The 20,073-nt window shown below is 42.6% G+C and overlaps 1 protein-coding gene and 1 long non-coding RNA gene across 7 annotated transcripts in view; both read left to right on the top strand.

The window, feature by feature from the left end:
• The window catches only part of GLB1L3 (galactosidase beta 1 like 3), a 49,945-nt gene extending 38,083 nt beyond the window's left edge, over positions 1-11,862 (top strand). For 4 of the 6 annotated variants that reach the window (XM_032284908.1, XM_032284906.1, XM_032284905.1 and 1 more), the window contains 10 exons: positions 1,192-1,329; positions 2,806-2,886; positions 3,311-3,417; positions 4,818-4,958; positions 5,266-5,337; positions 5,857-5,935; positions 6,333-6,420; positions 6,722-6,833; positions 11,462-11,578; positions 11,706-11,862. In XM_032284908.1, coding sequence (XP_032140799.1) covers positions 1,192-1,329; positions 2,806-2,886; positions 3,311-3,417; positions 4,818-4,958; positions 5,266-5,337; positions 5,857-5,935; positions 6,333-6,420; positions 6,722-6,833; positions 11,462-11,578; positions 11,706-11,771 — 1,001 coding nt within the window. In that variant the 3' untranslated portion in view covers positions 11,772-11,862. Of the gene's footprint in view, positions 1-1,191; positions 1,330-2,805; positions 2,887-3,310; positions 3,418-4,817; positions 4,959-5,265; positions 5,338-5,856; positions 5,936-6,332; positions 6,421-6,721; positions 6,834-11,445; positions 11,579-11,705 lie in introns of all 6 variants that reach the window. The other 2 variants (XR_004270780.1, XM_032284909.1) reach the window with 2 other exon arrangements.
• LOC116556007 lies at positions 8,217-11,439 on the top strand. Its single transcript, XR_004270781.1, has 3 exons — positions 8,217-8,773; positions 9,709-9,710; positions 11,155-11,439. It is a non-coding gene; the product is annotated as an uncharacterized LOC116556007 (long non-coding RNA).
• Positions 11,863-20,073: the final 8,211 nt, after the last annotated feature.

Here is a 20,073-nt window from a genome sequence, read left to right as displayed (position 1 = left end):
GCGGACCAGCTTCCGGCAGCACTACCATCTTCGCGTGCATATAGCCTACTCAACTTATGACCAAATCGTGTTACAACTGGTCTGTCGGAACAATCGTGGCCATAAGTCGAGCACTAGCTGTATTATGAAAACAAGCCCACTTGTATCCGAAGTATAGAAAAACATTGAAAAATAAGTAGGGACTGGGAAAAGCCTGTTTTGGGCTAAAAACAGAAAAAAAGTCCAAGTGCCACTATCACCCCCGATAACAGCAGCAATAGTGCTAGCAACGATAACAGTTTTCTGGTCTCTTGTGTGGCTGGCACTGTGCCATGTTTCCACAAATACTACCTCATCAATGAATGTTCTCAGCAGTGTCACGATATCGTCAGAATGAATATGCTCATTTCATAGATCAGGAAGCAGTAGCACTGAGAAAGAAAATAGGTTTTCCAAGGTCGTACAAACAGTAAAGAGCACAGCCAGACTTGACTCCCACTCTAAATGACTTTTAATCTTCTTCCCACTGTGGCCAGTGGAGAGATGATTGTACCTATTAAAACGTGGTACAAAATAGACGTTTCTGTGGCCAAAGATGAAGAGCAGCCACTGTGGACCCCTGTAGTGTTTCCAAGCCAGTGTTCCCAGAAACAAGATACTGGAAGGTAGTAACGAGGCTATACTAATTATATGGATAATTTCAAAAAATTCAAATTAGATAGTTAAGTGACATGAGAGTTCTTAGGCTCTTAATTAATAGGTATAGTTTAGAGTCAAGTTATGTCAATACTTTGGAAAAAAAGTTCACAGATCTCTTGGGATTGACAGGATTCGGTGTCCTACAGTAGTTCTGGCCAATTCCACCCATTTCTTTGTTGCAATCTTTGTAGAGGTTGAATGATAAAACATTTGCAGTAGGTCTAACGTTGTCAGTAGGTTATTGGAAACTTTAAACAAAATGATGCACTGCACATCCTCACATAATATTGTTTCCTTCAACATTGTGTCATGATAAAATTGAGAAAAAATTCGATTTTGTTAGATATCATTTCACTTAAAGTCTCCATTTCCAAGAACGTATAGACAGTTGCGAAGCAAGAAATTACTGTAACTGATTGTGGGGTGGGTTGGAAATGGTAAGAGTTTGCTAGAGACTTTTGTCTCCTCTTGATTTTTAACATTCTCTTGCGTTCTCATCTCCCCCATCTGCAGAGATTGAACATACTGTATCTGAATTCATCAAATATGAGATCTCCTTCAATGTGTATATGTTCCATGGTGGAACCAACTTCGGTTTCCTGAATGGGGCCACAAACTACGGGAAGCACGCTGGCGTGGTTACCAGCTATGGCAAGTGTCTGCTGGTGCAGTAGCCCCCCCAGCATGGGTGGTGCTGGGGCTTTACAGAAGAGGCTCTGGCAGCCTGTTCTGGCATCACTGGGCTCTTGACCTATAATCTATGCTGAGTACTGAGGATTTTTCTATTTTCCTTTCTTCTGTATGTTCATAATGACCCAACAAGCTGTCATGGCGGTAGAGAGGGCTTTCTGCAACTTAGAGCTCGGCTTCATGCATCTCACACACTGCCCTGTTGGCTTGAACCTCTGAAGATAGGCGGGGTAAAAACGGTGACTGCTGTAAAGACACAGATCGGCACAGCCGGGCAATACAGACTGAGCAAAGAAAAGAGTATCCACTGCAGGGGTGTCCAGCTTTTTGGCTTCCTTGGGCCACATTGGAAGAAGAGTAAAAACTGTCTTGGGCCATACATAAAATACACTAACACTAATGATAGCTGATGAGCTAAAAAAAAAAAAAATTGCAAAATGGTTTAAGAAAGTTTATGAATCTGTGTTGGGCTGCATTCAAAGCCGTCCTGGGCTGCCCGTGGCCCGGTTGAACAAGTTTGCATTAGAAAGTGAAATGGGGGCAAGCCCAGTGTCACAGAGGCCTTAGGACGAGTTGTGGGGAATGTCCCTAGATTGGCATTACACACTCACGTGGGACGGAACGTGTCTAACTTGGTGTTACACACCCATGTGGGCTGGAGCATGTCTAGATTGGTGTTACACAGCCATGTGGGATGGAATGTGTCTATGTTAACTTTACACACCCACATGGGACAGAACGCGTCTAGGTTGGCGTTACACTCCCATGTGGGATGGAATGTGTCTAGGTTGGCGTTACACTCCCACGTGGGACAGAACATGTCTAGGTTGGCGTTACACTCCCATGTGGGATGGAATGTGTCTAGGTTGGCATTACACTCCCATGTGGGATGGAGGGTGTCTAGGTTGGCGTTACACTCCCATGTGGGACGGAGGGTGTCTAGGTTGGCGTTACACTCCCATGTGGGACGGAATTTGTCTAGGTTGGTGTTACACTGCCACGTGGACGGAAGGTGTCTAGGTTGGCGTTACACTCCCACGTGGGATGAAGGGTGTCTAGGTTGGTCTTACACTCCCACGTGGGACAGAATGTGTCTAGGTTGGCTTTACACTCCCACATGGGACAGAATGTGTCTAGGTTGGCGTTGTACTCCCATGTGAGACGGAAGGTGCCTAGGTTGGCGTTACACTGTCACATGGGATGGAGGGTGTCTAGGTTGGCATTACACACCCACGTGGGATGGAACGTGTCTAGGTTGGCGTTACACTCCCACGTGGGATGGAAGATGTCTAGGTTGGCATTACACTGCCACGTGGGATGGAAGGTGTCTTCCTTCTCTCTCACTCTCAGTGGCCCTGGCTGTATCCTGTCAGCGCTGCTGAAACAGGGCCTGCTGTGGAGACTACATGGCCCGTTACTGGCCCTGGTGTCTTGCAGACTATGATGCTGTGCTCACGGAGGCTGGCGATTACACAGAAAAATATTTCAAGCTTCAAAAACTCTTTGGATCTTTCTCAGGTACTCAGCACCCGTTTACCTTATGGGCCAACCCTCCTTGTAAGGAGTCTCTGTTCTGTGGAAGAGTGAGGATGGCAAGGGTCTCCCTTGTGGGCAGGAGTTTAACTGAGCTCCTGAGAATAAGGGAAACTTTAACTTCCAACCCTGGGTTTCCTGCTTAAAATCTGTGTGTTTTTTTAAAAATAAGGGTTTCTAAGCATTTTAAGCTTCAGTTTCTTCACTGAAACATAAAGGTAGTAGCCCTGGTCTCCTGTGATGACTGTGAAGATTAAGTTACCCTTTGTAAAGCTCTTAGTACCATGGATGACATAGTAACCCCCAATACAAAAGCAAAAGCCATGCTGGATAGGCACAGGGGAGGGGGCTTAGAGAAGGCAGTGGTCATCTCAGGCACTTTTTGCCCTGTGCCCCATCTTCATTGCAGCAATTCCCCTGCCCCAAGTACCCAAACTTACTCCCAAGGCTGCATATCCCCCCGTGAGGCCCTCGCTGTTCCTCCCGCTGTGGGATGCCCTAGCCTACTTAAATGAGGTGAGTGCTCATTGGCCACAGGAGGAGCAGTGGCCATTGGAGAGATGGGGTAGGGGATTCCTTCAGGAAACTTTATATTGGGAAGTGGGAAAACAAATCATCTGCATTTCATTCAAATTTAGAACTGTGGGACAAAAGCCACCAGCTCCTTCTGGGTGGACCATGAGGGGTTTGACCTTGGAGTCAGTGTGCAGGGTAGGGGCGGGAGAATGTCAGAAAATTCTGGGTCCCTGGGAAGGGGGCAGGATGTCAGAGGTTCCTGGGTCCCTGGGAGGGGGGCAGGATGTCGTGAGGATCCTGGGTCCCTGGGAGTGGGGCAGGATGTTGGAGGATCCTGGGTCCCTGGGAGTGGGGCAGGATGTCGGAGGATCCTGGGTCCCTGGGAGTGGGGCAGGATGTTGGAGGATCCTGGGTCCCTGGGAGGGTGGCAGGATGTCAGAGGATCCTGGGTCCCTGCTCAGCCGAACCTATCTGGGGATGCTGCTGTTTGCACTTTGTGGTCCTTGTGGAATCCACGTAGGAAAAGCCACCGGGCTGGGATCTGGAGACCAGCTTCTGCCCATGCTTTGCCAGCAGCTGGGCCTGAACTTCCTGGGTTGCTGCTCGTCCGTTCCCATCAGCCTTCCTGTCCTATTTTGAGGACAGGTGAAAGCTGTTTGGAACGGAAACAGTAGCCCTTGAATTCACATTGGTTTCACCTCTGCTATCATTATTTTAGAGAAAAGGTGGTGACTGGTACACTAAAAAAACTAAATTTATTTAATGTAACTCAATTTAATTTAATGAAATAAACATTTTCTTGGCGCATAGTTCATTGCTAGACTTCAGCAATTTTAGAATAGAGTTTATTTACTCTTTTTTTCTTGAGACAGGGTCTTGCTCTGTTGCTCTGGCTGGAATGTAGTGGCACAATCGTGGCTCACTGCAGCCTTGAACTCCTGGGCTCAAGCAATCCTCCCACCTCAGCCTCTTGAGTAGCTAGGATTACGGGAGGACACCAACACGCCCAGCTAAACTTTTAACTTTTTTGTAGATGTGGGGTCTCACTACGTTGCCCAGACTGATTTCGAACTCCTGGCCTCAAGTGATGCACCTGCCTCGGCCTCGCAAAGTGCTGGGATTACAGGCGTGAGCCCCTGTGCCCCAGCTATTTCCTCTGTTAATCAGTTCTTAGGATTATAGCGATTGCTCCCGTGTCACCATGCCCTTCAATCCCCTGAGTTTCCTGAGCAGTGGAGACATAAGCACAGACATTATCACATGTCATGTATTTTATCATTTCCCATTCAAAGAACCCTTGGGGACCATTAGGTGGGACCACATCACATGACAGGGTCTTAGGAAGGAGGATCCTGACTGCTCAGCCCTTGGGCTTCTGCTCCTGCCATTTCTCCTCATAGCCAGTCAGGTCACATCAGCCCGTCAACATGGAGAACCTTCCCATAAACAATGGGAGCGGCCAGTCCTACGGGCTTGTCCTATATGAGAAGTCCATCTGCTCCGGAGGCCGCCTCTGTGCCCACGCTCGCGACATGGCACAGGTAGGGCGAGCAGGCTATCTGTGTGGGAAGCAAAATGCGTCACCTCCCCATGCTGTTGGGCAGGGTGGTTGATTGAGGACACATGTTGCTCTCTGATGACCTACTATATGGGAGGCATTGGGAATAAAAAGTCAGGCCAAATAGACTTGGTTTCTGCTTTAGCACCACTGAGAATCTCTTGGGGCCATCTGTGAGCACCACAGCTGGCCCCTGCCTTCATACTGACCTCCTGCTGCCAGAATCTCAGCCTCTCTTCTCCCTTTCTTCAGGTGGGCGTCGCAGTCTGATGCTGGCTCTTCTTTTGCAGGTGTTTTTGGATGAGACAATGATAGGGATTCTTAATGAGAATAACCAGAACCTGCACATTCCTGAACTCAGGGTATGTAATTTGAGAGGCCAGGTGACGCCCTCCACCGCCCTCAAATGCAGACAGAGCCTGGTCATGAGACAGTCAGCCTCCCTTCTCCACCCCTGCTGTTGGTCCTGCTCCTCACCTGGAGCTGTAGCAGGAGGTGTGCAGGGCTGGAAGCCTAAGTGCCTCCTAGGCCCTGACCCGTCAGAAGCTACCACGTGCATGCCGCAGTGGGAGGGGGATTTCCTCACTAAGCCCTGACTGGTCGGTCCTCAGCCCCTGGTTGGGTTTCTGTGCCTTTAGAGTTGGCTAGAGGCATAGCTGAGTCTCTCTGCCTTTCCCAGTAGGATCAGCAGAAGGGAAAGGGAAGATTGACTATGGAATAGGAACACAAGGGGGTCCTTAGGTGACAGGGAAGACTGCTGGGCTCTGGAGTTTCCTTTTCTCCCATTTGTGTCTCCAAATGGAACTCAGAGAAAAAAAAGGGTTGTAGGGTAGGTGCCCTCCATAGCTGCTTGGTCTCCATAAACTGGCCTGTCCCAGCAGGTCTGCAGATACCTGAGGATCCTGGTGGAGAATCAAGGACGAGTCAATTTTTCATGGCAGATACAGAATGAGCGGAAAGGTGGGCTCTGGCTGTGGCCTCTCCTCAGTTACTCAGACCCGAAGACCCAGGCTGCTTGCTGGGGTTGGGAGGGATAAACCAGCCTCTCAGCTGTGAGCTTCCCAGGCCCCGGGAGCAGAGATACAAAGTCTGCCCCTCAGGCTTGTCTTGCCTTCCCTGGATCTCCAGGGCCAGAGGGTGGAGCCAGGGTGTTCAGTGCTGGCTTGTTCTGGAGCAGGGCCAGTCTCCTTTTGGGAGTTTCAGGGAAAGTTCCAGTACTCATGGCAGGTCAGACAAACATTTGCCCTCCTGGCTGAGCCCCTGTCCTAAGGCACGTACACATCTGCGTTTCTTTGTCCGCTACGCTGGAGAATACCCAGTCCTGGCTCATAGTCTCTTTCCTGCCTCCTATCTGCAGGAATAACTGGGTCTGTGAGCATCAATAACTCTTCCCTGGAGGGTTTTACCATCTACTCCCTGGAGATGAAAATGAGCTTCTTTGAGAGGTATGCTCCGGCCGGCCCCCAGTGCACACTTCGGTGATCAGGGAACTCTGAGATTTCGCATTCCTCACTGCGGGTGACGAGCCCAAGGTACAGAGACTGAGTGGTTTACTCCAGGCTGTCGAGTGCTTCAGCATCAGAACTAGAGTCCTGGAGCAAGCGACCTGATTCCGATCTTAACGTGTCTAGTCTGCTCTAGCTCATTGAAACAGACTCCTAGGCCCGGCCCAGGCCACCTGGGTTCAGTCCTGGGAACTGGGTGGGGAGGGGACTTCCTCTCCCACATGCTTGGCCTTCCTTTTAGGCTCCGCTCCGCCACCTGGAGGCCTGTCCCAGACAGCCACCCGGGCCCCGCCTTCTACCGTGGGACCTTGAGGGCTGGCCCTTCTCCTAAGGACACCTTCCTGAGCCTGCTGGTAGGTGGCACCCTCTGCTGCCCTGGTGTTTCAAACACCGATTTATTTTTAGGGTCCTGAAGCAAAGCCAGTGTTCCTGGGGAATACTCCCTTTCTTCTTTTCCTCTTCTTTCCTCACCTCCAGCCAAACCTTCCAACATTGATCAGTCCAACTAACTTATCATTACTTAGAGAATATCACATCAAAACAATTACAAATTCAAACAATAACAAGAGGGAGAGAGCAAAGCCTGAAGATTCCCAACCCACCCCATTCCAATTCGCCTCTGCTTCTCAGAACTCAACACTGCCAACAGTGGTACATTTTTATATATGCCTTTGTCTGAACACACACATACACAATTATTTTTACACTAATAGAATTGTGACACGTACTGTATTCTGCAACTTGCTTTTGTGTGTGTTGGGGGGGTGAGTTGGTAGGTTAGTTTTTACCTAGAATATTTTTTTCTGTATAAATATATATAAATAACATAAACATATAAAATGTGAATGTACAGATCAACAAATGATCACAAAATGAGCACCATGTAGTTATCACCGAAATTTAAAAATACCGTGAACACCCCTCCCAACCGCTGTCCCTTTTCTCTCCAAAGGTCTCTGCTACCTTGACTTCTAACACTCCAGGCCAGTGTCCCCTATTTTGACTTTTTGTGAATGGAATCGTACAGGGAATATTCTTTTTCATATGTCTTCTTTTGTTCAACATTGTGAGGTTCAGTCATTTATTGATGCTGCAGTGACTTGTTCATTTTCACTGTTGTAATGGGTTCCTTTAGTAAATACACCCTAATTTATTTAACCATTTTACTTTTTCTGAACACTTAGATGATATCGAGTGCTTGTCTATGATGAATAATTAAGACTTTTTTGTATTTATGTTCATGGCTGAGATATCTTTGTCAGGTTTTGTTGCCAAGGTTTAGGGCTCTCATAAAGGAATTTAGGGGGGAAATTTGTGTAAGACAAGTATTACTTCTTAAACATTTAATGGGCCAGGCACGGTGGCTCACACCTGTAATTCTAGCACTTTGGGAGGCCGAGGCGGGTGGATTACTAGGTCAGGAGTTCAAGACCAGCCTGGCCAACATGGTGAAACCCCATCTCTACTAAAAATACAAAAATTAGCTAGGCATGGTGGCGCGTGCCTGTAATCCCAGCTACTCCAGAGGCTGAGGCAAGAGAATGGCTTGAACCGGGACCCGAGAGGCAGAGATTGCCGTGAACCGAGATTACACCACTGCATTCCAGCTTGGGCTACAGAGCAAGACTCCATCTCAAAAAAACCCCAAAAACCCCCAAACATTTAATGGAGTTCATTGGTGAAGGCTTTCAGAGCTGGCATTTTCTTTTTGAGAAAGTTTGTAAGTGTGGATTCAATTACTGAAAGCTTAAAATACTATTTATGTTTTGTTTTAAAGTGAGCTTTGAGAAAATATATTTTTCTGGAAATTTTACCACTTAATCTAAATTTTTAAATATGTTGCCTTTAAAATGTTTGTTTTTGATGTCTAGATCATCGGTAGTAGCATTCCCCTTGTCATTTATTATAGGATATTGATGCACTGTTTTTTCTTGATAATTCTGACCAGAACACTATCAATTCTATTAATCTTTCAAAGTGCAGTGTTTGGCTATGACTCTTACTATATATGTATTTCTTTTCTGATTCTTTAATTTCTGTCATTATCTTTATTATTTTGTTTATTCAATTTCTTAGTTTAGGAGTAATTTGCTTTATTTTTATAATGTCTTGACACAGATACTTAGATACTGGATTTTTAGTCTTTATTCTTTTTAATTATATGAATTTAGGTTACGAATCATCAATTAAGCATGGATTTGGTTGCGTCCCGTAAGTTTTAAAAAGATTTTTTGAGGTAAAATTGCATAACATAATGTTAACTCTGTTAAAGTGAACAATTAAGTAGCATTTCGTGCCTTCACAATGCTGTGAGGCCACTATCTGCAGTTCAAATGCATTTTCATTATCCTAAAGGAAACCCTGTAACATTTGGCAATGATTTCCCCATTTTCCGTACCTCCTACCCCCCAGCAACCGCAATCTTTTTATTATCTTTATGGATTTGCTTACACTGGAAATGAATCCCATTCTTTTTCTTTTTTTTTTTTTTTACGTAGAATAAGAATAAATTTAATATATTTGATTTTCATGACTTAGGAATTACATTCTGTAAGAATTCAGAATGTGTGTAATTATAAGCCATATTTCATATCAGTGCATCATGAATTTTTGTATTATACTTTCTATGATATGGGTAATGGTTCATATTGAAATACAGAAAAAATAAGTTGTAGTGAGACAAGTGATGTCTATATAGAAAGAGATGAATCATTTTAGGGTCTTATTAGTTGGATAGCTGCTGCTTTAGGGTTGCCATGTTAGCCTAACGTTTCAATCATAACTACAGATTCTATCTAAAAAATAATAAATGTTTCATAAGAAACAGCTGATACTAACGGTCAACACTTCACGTGTAGGTGGTCCTCTGAAGGTATCAAATTGACTTCAGTATTGGTATTTTAGAATATCTTAAGGATGATTTTGTAAGGAGCTGGCAGGCAAATTAAGCCCAACAAAAGAGATGGTCTGCAAATTATCCTGCAGGTTAGGGCCAATCTTCTTGAGTCTGCCAGGAATTATGAAATACATATTCTTCCTCTTTCACCTCTAAATTTTAATTTGGAATGTCACTTTTCCTTCATAGGCTGTGTGGATTGTTGAAGGTCACATGTTTCACAAGGACTTGCACATAATGACAACTTCCATGTTTTCGGGGACATTGAGAAGCTTCCCTGGGACCAGAACTTTGCTATAGTAGGGCTGTGTTTCTTCCCATATTAAGGGAAGTAGTGTAGGCTGAAGGTGCTAATTTGGCAGGTAGTAGTCAACCTGAGGTGCTGGACATCCTGGCAGTACTGTTCGAAAGCTGCAGACCACTCTGGGGACCATGTTGTTGCTGGGGAGAAACTTGATGATCTTTACCAATAAGTTTATATTTTTTGTGCATTCTTGGTAATGTTGAAGGACCTTTCTTTTCAAGTTGAAGGAATTCCTTTAGCATTTTTTGTTTTTGTAAGGAGCTGGCAGGCAAAAAAAGAGAAGGCCAGCAAATTTTCCTGCAGGTTAGGGCCAAACTTCCTGAGTCTTGTAAGGCAGACTTGTAAGGCAGGTCTAGTGGTGATGAACTCCCTCAGTTTTTGTCTGAAAGTCTTTAAGTCTTCTTCATTTTTGAAAGACAATTTTGCTGGATGTAGTATCCTTGGTTGCCAGTTGTTTTGCTTTCAGCATTTTAAATATATTGGTCCATTCCATGCTAGCCTGCAAGGTTTCTGCTGAAAAATCTGCTGATAGTCTTAGACCCTATAACTTTCTATGTATTTTATTGTCATCATCAATGAATTATAATATTTCCAACTTCCTTTGTCATTTCTCATTTGACTTATGGATTATTTAGAAGTGCTTTTCTTAATTTCCAAGAATTTGGACATTTTACAGTTATCTTTTTATCAATTTCTTGCTTAACTGCATTATAGTCTGAGAAGATTATGTGAAGACACACGGTCCAGCTTGCAAATATTCTGAGGTATACCTGAAAGAATGTGTGTATACTGTAGATGTTAAATCAATGTTCTGTTATGACAATTCATTCAATTTTGTTAATCATCTTTTTCCAATGTTTTATATCTTTATTTTTATTTGCTTTGCCTATTGACTATTGAAAGATTGTATAAAATTTCCCACTATGGTTGTAAAATTATTTCTGTTTATTATTCTGTCAATTTCACTGATATGTTTTGAATCTATGCTTTTATTTTCCTTATGTATGTTATATGTAGATTTATGGTAAATTAAGACTTTTACCGTCATGAAATGTTCCTGTTTATCTCTAATAATGCTTCTTGCCTTAAAGCATTATTTTTCTGAATATTAACAGAACTATAGCAACTTCCTTTTGGTTAGGATTTACATATATTTATCCATTGTTTTTCTTTTATTTTTTCAATACCTTATGTTTTTGATGATTCTCTTATACATAGCACATAACTACTTTATTTGAAATCCACTTCAGCAAATTTGGCCTTTAATTTTGAGTATTTCAGGGAGTCCAATTTTACACACTAGACCTTTTTGTTATATCCCAGAATAAGCAAGTGCCTCTAGTGGAAAAACTGCCTGGATGTCTCTTGTCTTTCCATTTTCTTCTTCTAGATCTTGGTTCTGTAATTCTTCATTACATTGCAAGTAGATTTTTAAAAAATGTGCAGCTTTTATATTAATAACTGCTGTCAGCAGTGGTGTTCATCAGTATTACCTAGTATTTATTTCTAGAAGTAGAAGATCTGCTCTTTAAAATATATAACATTATATATCACATAACAGAAGCAACAGCAGCCTTACCATTAAAGGGTTAGTTCTATTTATGTTTTTCTCTTTCGTTCCTAGACAGCAAGGTAGGAGTTCCAGATCACATCCCACTCTAAACTCACCTCCCTTTGAGTGCCATGAAGTGTCTCAGTCTTGGTCTCACTCCCCAAGTGCCTTAGGTTTTACCTTGCTAATGTGAACCTATTTCTGCATCTCAAGCCACCATTCCTTTCAGAACTGGAATTATGGATTCGTGTTCATCAATGGACGTAACCTTGGGCGATATTGGAATATTGGGCCTCAGAAAACACTGTACCTTCCTGGAGCCTGGCTTCATCCAGAAGACAATGAGGTGTGTCACTCTAATCTCTGCCTTGAGATCTCATAAACTTTCAGATCAATGTGAGTTGCAGTGTCTGTTTCATCCTGTACTAAATACGTTTCACCTTTCCCACTATCAATCTTTCTTTTCTTGTCAGGTCATCTTGTTTGAGAAGATGGTGAGTGGCTCAGACATCGAATCTACAGACAAGCCAATGCTGTAAAACCGTGTCTGAACACATTTTTTGGGTTACTGGAGTTCATCTGTAAGTCATTTTTGGGGAAGAGCATTTATGTTAAGACTATCAATCATTAAGTAGATGTGAATAAAATAAAAACAAGTTTCACTTCTGCCTCCCATACTCAATTGGGGGGAATGGGAAGGTCTGTAGCCTGGGGAAGAGTAAGGATATTGATTTCCCCATGCCAGAGAGTACTGTGTGTACTCATGGGCAAACTCTTGGTCTCTGTCCTCTCTCTTTCTCTCTTTCTCTCTGTATATGTAGGAGTAGGGAAAAGCAGAGGGAAATGAGCAATGCCTTTAGGCATTTCCCTTCAACTATGTGAGCCTGTGTGTCACATCCAATCAGAGAAGGAACAGCAATTTGGTCATTTGTTTCAGACATCACGTGTGACAACAAAGCTTAGCACAGGGTCCTCTGTGTCTTCTTACTCCCTGTCTATCTGGTTATAGTCAAGGCTACTAATGATAGTGGGTCGATGTTAGCTAGATTAGCCACACACACATGAATATCCCAATCACTCTGAAAGCCAGTGGTACCATTTGAAAAAAAATGGTACCATTGGGAACCAAGCACTTTCTTATATACAAAACACAGCACTTGGCCTAAATTCAAACCAATGCTTTATAACCAAATCTTATCAACCTGTTAAATATAGTGCCTAGGGCTTTTGAGTAATTTAGTAAGTAATCTGGTGTCCAGAGGGAAGAGAACCCTCTGTTTGGAATGAAGATAAAGGTGTCAGATTATCTTCTCTCCCACTAGTCTGAATGACTATCTCAATGGAAGAAAATTCTGTCAGGTACGTCCACATTTCTACGTAAAACTTTATTGTCTGGGGATGTAGTGATAAACCTATGAACTCTGGAAAATGTAGTGTAAAGGAGGAAAGCAGAACTAATAATCGTGATGATCATGAGTACAAATTATATATTAAGATGTAACATCTGCAACATCTAAACTTAACAACAACCATGCAACATATCCATCTGTAATGTCCTCTTAAACACTGAATTCAAACATATAGCAATGAAGTAATGCACCTGGACTTTAAGATGACAAAAATCAGCTGGGTGCAGTGGCTCATGGCTGTAATCCCAGCACTTTGAAAGGCCAAGGTGGGTGGATCACTTGAGGTCAGGCATTCATGACCAGCCTGGCCAACATAGTGAAACCCTGTCTCTACTAAAAATACAAAAAAAAAAAAAAAAAATAAGCCAGGTATAGTGGTGGGTGCCTGTAGTCTCAGCTATTCAGGAGGCTGAGGCAGGAGACTTGCGTGAACCTGGGCGGTGGAGGTTACACTGAACCGAGATTGCACCACTGCATTCCCGCCTGGGTGGCAGAGCGAGACCCCATCTCAAAAAAAAAAAAAAAAAAATCTCTGAAATTTTATGTGCATTTCAGCTTTCATTTCCACAGAAAGGTGGTAGTGTCTTTCATCAGGTGTCATGGAAGGGTAACTTCTCTCTGGCCATATCACTGGGTTTACTTCTTTAGCAAATTTCAGCAAATAAATCATTAGTTGCTTATAAGGCCTGTGTTGCTGTTACTCTCTGTAAAGCATAATATTAAGCCTTTTTTTTTTTTTTGCTTACGCTTTTTTTAAAAGCATGTATTAGTTGCTATTCAACCTTTCTGAATGTCTTGCATAAAGAGATAAGAGAGTTTCAAAATCTTTTGTATGTCACGGACTTTGATGTTGGCTGAAGAGCCCCTACCTTAAACTGTGCTGAAATTTCTTTCTAAATGCAGAGCTAAAAGTCATGAATGAAGCAATTATACATTTGTAATTCCTAAGCCACTTATGGCCTTAGCCATGTTTGTTTTTTCTTTGCCAATGACAATTGCATGGCAACTTTATTTCCTAATTTTTTATAACTATTTCTTGGATTGTTGTGCTATACTCAGAAATCATGGCAAAGAATAAAGGGGAAGAATTGTTAAAATTTTCATTAAGCTACTGTACCAAATTTTAAGGCAACTTCTATTTGTTTCTGCATATCCAAATATCTGATATAAGACATGGATATTTAATAATATCACCAACTGATACACAGTAAAATATAAGTCAGGAAAACATATTTTAGTAGCATGTTTTGTAGAAGGAGTTTTGTACCTTGGAGACATAACTTAGACAGATTTAAACAATTCTTTGGTAGCCAAAAAACTACTGAAAATACCAGGATATAGCAATTATTCTGAGAAGCTTTTTATTTAGTCTCCACAGACTCAAAGCTATAAGAAATTACCTTTTAAAAGTATTATTATAAGTCTGTCCTTTGAAGTTAGATTAGTGAGAACATAACGTGCCTATTTATTGCCTACCACTATCATTTTATCTTTGTACTTTGCCTGTTCTTTGTTCTGTCTGAATTGAAAATGATTTATTATAGATGCAGCTGCTGTAAAAACAAGTTTCACTTCTGCCTTCCGTACTCAATTGAGGGGAATGGAAAGGTCTGTAGCCTGGGCAAGAAGAAGGATACTGATATCCTTACTCTTTTGGAAAAGAATACTTTTTTTTCAAAGGAGACTTTTTCTTCAAAGATTCATGGCCTGAGTGATATTAAATAATAAAAATAAATTTGATTTATAAAAGGCACGCATGTTGTTTAGTGTTATAAATGATATTCATCAAGCAATTCTAAAATGATAAAAATTATGACAACATAATCTTTATGTTAATATATATTTATTACTTATACATTTAAATTTGTACATCATATGATATAAAATGTTTACATATTTTATACACATATTTTATATTTTAACTTTTTTAAATACATTGTTGGCTTAAAGAGGATATATTCTCCCAAAGTTATAAAGCTCTCAATATTCATGTAAACTGTCAATCTATTTCCTTATGTGCTTCAATATTTGAAAGTTCTTAATAATTGTTTTTGGATATTAAATCAATATTTTTTATAAGAATCAATAATTGCTTTATTAACCTATTGATGAAATTTTAATGTTTCACTTTATGTCATATCTCAAATGCATACTTGCATTTCAAAGTGAATACAGCTGTCCTTCAGTATACCTGAGGACTCGTTCCAGGATCTCCTGTGGATGCCAAAATCCACAGATGCTCAAGTCCCTGAAATAAAATGAGGCAGTGTTTGCATATAATCTACACATATTCTCTTGTATCCTTTCAATCATCTTGAGATTATTTCTAACATTATTTATTAGTATAATATAAATTAATGTTGGAATATATATTATTTATAATATCTAATGTAAATGCTGTGTAAACAGCTGTTACACTGTATTGTTCAGGGAATAATTACAGGAAAAAAGTTTGTACATGTTTAGTATAGATTTTTTTGTAGCTTTCTTTTTTTAATTAAAAATGTGTGGGTGCATAGTAGGTGTACATATTTATGGGGTACATGAGGTATTTTGATACAGGCATGCCATGCATAGTAATCACATCAAGGTAAATGAAGTGGTCAGCACCTCAGGCATTTATCCTTTCTTTGTGTTACAAACCATCCAATTATACTCCTACAGTTATTTATTTATTTATTTATTTTTGAGACAGACTCTTGCTTTGTTGCCAGGCTGGAGTGCAGTAGTGCAATCTTGGCTCACTGCAACCTCCATCTCCCGGGTTCAAGCTATTCTCCTACCTCAGCCTCATGAGTAGTTGGAATTACAGGTGTGCGCCACAATGCCTGGCTAATTTTTGTATTTTCAGTAGAGATGGGTTTCACCATGTTGGTCAGGCTGGTCTCAAACTCCTGACCTCTTGATTTGGAGGTCGGCCTCCCAAAGTGCTGGGATTACAGGCGGGAGCCACCTTGCTCTGCCTCCTAGAGTTATTTCTAAATGTATGATAAATTATTGTTGATTGCAGCTACGCTGTTGTGCTATTAAATACTAGATCTTATTCATTCTATCTAAATATATTTTTGTACCCACTAACTATCTCTACTCCCTCCACCCTAGATTGAATTTTTTACAAAATTGTATCTTTAATCCATGGTGAGTTGAATCCACAGGTGCGGAACCCACGGATACAGAGGGCTAACTGTGTTCTGATAGTAATAACACATTCCAAAGACATGCCTCTCTCACACGCTGTGGGTTTAAAATTAACCTCAGCGATCACTCTGTTGCCAAGAATGCAGTGAGGCCTTAAACTGTCCCATGTGCTCCGACCTAAAGCTAATCCGTTCACTTGGTCGCCCTGTCCCTACACTTCACCTTCTCAAGGATTTCACGCCAGAAATTCTCTATGGTCTCTCCTACCTCACCTGCTTTGTCTGCTGATCAGGATCACTCTGAGTGTACAAGCATGCTGCGGTAGAAATGAAAACAGCCCACAGGCCTTGATTCAGTTCCCTCTTCTGCCCCAGCTATGATCTCATTTATGTGTTTCCTTTATTTATTTATTTATTCGAGATGGAATTTTGCTCTTGTTGCCCAGGCTGGAGTGCAGTAGTGCCATCTTGGCTCACTGCAGTCTCCATCTCCCGGGTTCAAGTGATTCTCCTGCCTCAGCCTCCGAAGTTGCTGGGATTACAGGAATTCGCCACCACATCCAGCTAATTTTTGTATTTTTAGTGGAGATGGGGTTTCACCATGTTGGACAGGTTGGTCTCGAACTCCTGACCTCAGGTGATCCACCTGCCTCAGCCTCCCAAAGTGCTGGGATTACTGGTCTGAGCCACCACACCCAGCCTATGTTTCCCCGCTCTAGCCTATATCCTTGAATGAGTCATCTACGTTGACTGTCTTAGATTTCTCTTCACCCTTTCTTTCTGAACCCATTCCAGTTGGCTTCCCAAATCCCATGAGCCTCAAGTACACCCAAACTGCCTGTGTTCAGTTCAACAACATTTGCCACATACTAAATCCGCTGGTCAATCCTCAGTCTGTCTTGTTTTCTTCTCCTTCTCCTCCTCCTCCTCCTCGTCCTCCTTTTTTTCTTTTTTTTTTTTTTTTTTATTGAGCTGGAGTCTCACTCTGTCGCCCAGGATGGAGTGTGGTGGCATAATCTCGGCTCAGTGCAACCTCTGTCTCCTGGGTTCAAGCAATTCTTCTGCCTCAGCGTCCTGAGTAGCTGGGTTATAGGCACCCAGCACCACGTCCAGTTAATTTTTGCATTTTTAGTAGAGATTCTGTTTCACTACATTGACTAGGCTAGTCTCGAACTCCTGACCTCAAGTGATCCACCCTCCTCGACCTCCCAAAGTGCTGGGATTATAGGTGTGAGCCACCATGCCGGCCTCCTCAGTATGTCTTTAATCTTACCTGTTGGCGGTGTGGTTCCTTGTCTTTTCTCAGTAGCAGGTATGCCAAGGCTTGTCCTCAGTCCGTTTTCTCTGCCTGCACTTTGTTCATTGGTGCAGGTTCTTGCCTTTAAATATTAACTCTGTCAACTCCTAAATTTGTATCTCCATCCAGACATCTTTTCTGGTTCATCAGGATTGATATTCAGCAGCCTGTGGGGTGTCTCCACTCAGATGCCTCCCAGACTTCTCCAATGCAGTAGGTCAGAGCTTAGCTACTGATGTCCCCCCATACTCGCAAAGTGTTCTTCCCCGTCTCAGGTCACAGTGACCAGCACTTCTGTCTCTCAGGCCCAGCCTGTGGAGGACATTCTTAAGCCCCCTTTATTTCTCTCCCTCCACAAACAATCCATGAATTGCAACAACCCTCTTGTGTCTGCTTTCTGAATACTTCCAGAAATCCAACACTTCTTACTACCTCCATCGCTGTCTGCTGAGCCAGCATAGTCTCCCACAGGGATTCCTGCACAGTACCAGTGATCCTTCTAAGTTATCATCACGGCCATGTTCAAACCCTGCAGTGGCTCTCATTTCATTCAGAGTCAAAGCCCTTCTCTTAAAGGCCCTGCATGACCAGGCCCTTGCATCTCTCTCTCCTCATCTCCTGCCTTCTCACCATCACCTCCCACATTGTCCCCCTAGCTTTTAGGAGGACACCAGGTCATGCTCCTTCCTGAGGGCATTGGTACGAGCTGTTCTCTCTGCTTGGGCAGTGCCTCCTCCAGGTTAGATATTGATTCGCTTGCATGGAGAATTCCCACTGTGTTCAGATTCTTGTTCAGCTAATGTCTTTCCAGGGAGACCTCCTTTCTGCACACCCTCCCCACCGCATTCCCAGTCCTCCTTCCCTTATTACTTGTTTTTTTTTAAAAGACAGAGTCTCTCTCTGTTGCCCAGGCTGAAGTGCAGTGGCATGATCTTGGCTCACTGCAACCTCTGCCTCCAGGCTTCAAGCAATTTCTGGCTATATTTTGTATTTTTAGTAGAGACGGGGTTTCACCATGTTAGCCAGGCTGGTCTTGAACTCCTGACCTCAAGTGATCTGCCAGCCTCGGCCTCCCAAAGTGCTAAGATTACATGCATGAGCCACTGCACCCAGCCCCCTTATTACTTTTTAAATTTTTGCAATGGAGCTTATTATCTTTTCATATACTCCACAGTTTACTTATTCATTCTGTTAATTTTTGTTGTCTTTCTTCCCCAGCTAGAACAGAAGTTTCAAAGAGAAGATCTTTGTTTTGTCCACTGATATAACCCAGGCATATGAAACAGTGTTCAGCATGTTGTTTATGGTCATTACAATTTGTCAGTTACTTTTTAATACATAAATGTGGTAGAATTAGATCTCTGACTAAGATCTTCAAACGCTGGGCCTGAAAAGTGATAGTTGAGGCCTGCTATAGCTAAGGATCCAGTTCTGTGCACCCCTCCCCGATGTGCGCAGGCTGCTTCCAGTCCCACTCACACACATCTTTGGGGATCAAAAACTTTGTCTGCTTCCCTTAACTTAGATCAGCCTTCTCTTTTCTTTTTCCAAGACCAAATCTCCATTCCAGGTCTTGTTATTTTCTTTTTGTCTAGGGTTGAAATGGCCCTCTTTTATTCCCAGGAATTCCCGTGTTCTTAATTTCTTTGTTCAACACCTTTGGCAACTTGACATCGTAACTGGACTTTGCTCCTCCTGAGTGGAGGGTGGATGGGGAGTGCTGGTCAGAGGTGTCTCTCCATAGGAGGACGTGGGGAGGAGAGGGTTATATCTTGGTCCAGGAGCCCAAGTGACTGTAGGATCATAGAAGGCCACAATTTTTCATCTTATTCTCACGACTAAGAGAAATGTTGCCAGTGATTTCCTAAAATTCAGATATACTATATTTAAAGCATTAGCAGAATGCCCACAAAAATGAGTTATGTGAATGAATAACTGATCGGTAAACCTGTTACCTACTAAAAATAAAAAGTGAAATAGCAAATGAGATTAGTTTGATATGATCCCTTTTCTCTCACGACTTCACTACACTGACTCTGAATGAATGTGGTTTTTATTCTCCTGTGTGTGTGCATTTTGTGTGTTTTTCTGTTTTTCCACAGATTGTGTGTGACATAGGAATTTTCAAGGAAGAAACTATGCCCTCTGGGTCTGTTGGAGCTCTGACTTAGAACAATGGCATGGCATATCAACAGGATTTAATTTTTTTTTAAAAGCACTTCGTATAGTTTCTAAACCCTGGACACTAGAAAGAAGGCCTGGAAAGAGGATGACTCCTCTTTATGAGGAGTCATTACATCGGGGAGGGGTGCACAGAACTTGATCCTTAGCTGTAGCAGGCCTCCACTATCACTTTTCAGGCTCAGCCTTTGAAGATCTTAGCCAGAGATCTAATTCTACCACATTTATGTATTAAAAAGTAACTGGGCCGGGCGCGGTGGCTCAAGCCTAAAATCCCAGCACTTTGGGAGGCCGAGGCGGGTGGATCACGAGGTCAAGAGATCGAGACCATCCTGGTCAACACGGTGAAACCCCGTCTCTACTAAAATACAAAAAGTTAGCTGGGCATGGTGGCGCGTGCCTGTAATCCCAGCTACTCAGGAGGCTGAGGCAGGAGAATTGCCTGAACCCAGGAGGCGGAGGTTGCGGTGAGCCGAGATCGCGCCATTGCACTGCAGCCTGGGTAACATGAGTGAAACTCCGTCTCAAAAAAAAATAAATAAATAAATAAATAAATAACTGACAAATTGTAATGACCATAGAGAGGATTCATTACCAAGCCAAGCACTTTGCCAGACCACTTTGTGACATCACTCTAATGCCAGTACATTGTAACTGTAGCTTTTGTTCCCAGGGATTTTACTATTTTCGCTGTCTGCTTTGGGTTAAGATCACTAAACATTTTGGAAAGGAGACACTGAATGAGTATCTTGCTAATGTTTAAAAAAACGAAAGTCTCAGGATGGGAATGGTAGCTGATGCCTGTAAGCCCAGCACT

Source organism: Sapajus apella, unplaced genomic scaffold (genome assembly GCF_009761245.1).
Source record: "Sapajus apella isolate SASKATOON/1434 unplaced genomic scaffold, GSC_monkey_1.0 scaffold16, whole genome shotgun sequence".
Taxonomy (NCBI): domain Eukaryota; kingdom Metazoa; phylum Chordata; class Mammalia; order Primates; family Cebidae; genus Sapajus; species Sapajus apella.
Note: the sequence above shows the minus strand (reverse complement) of the source record. Positions and strands in the feature narration are given on the sequence as shown.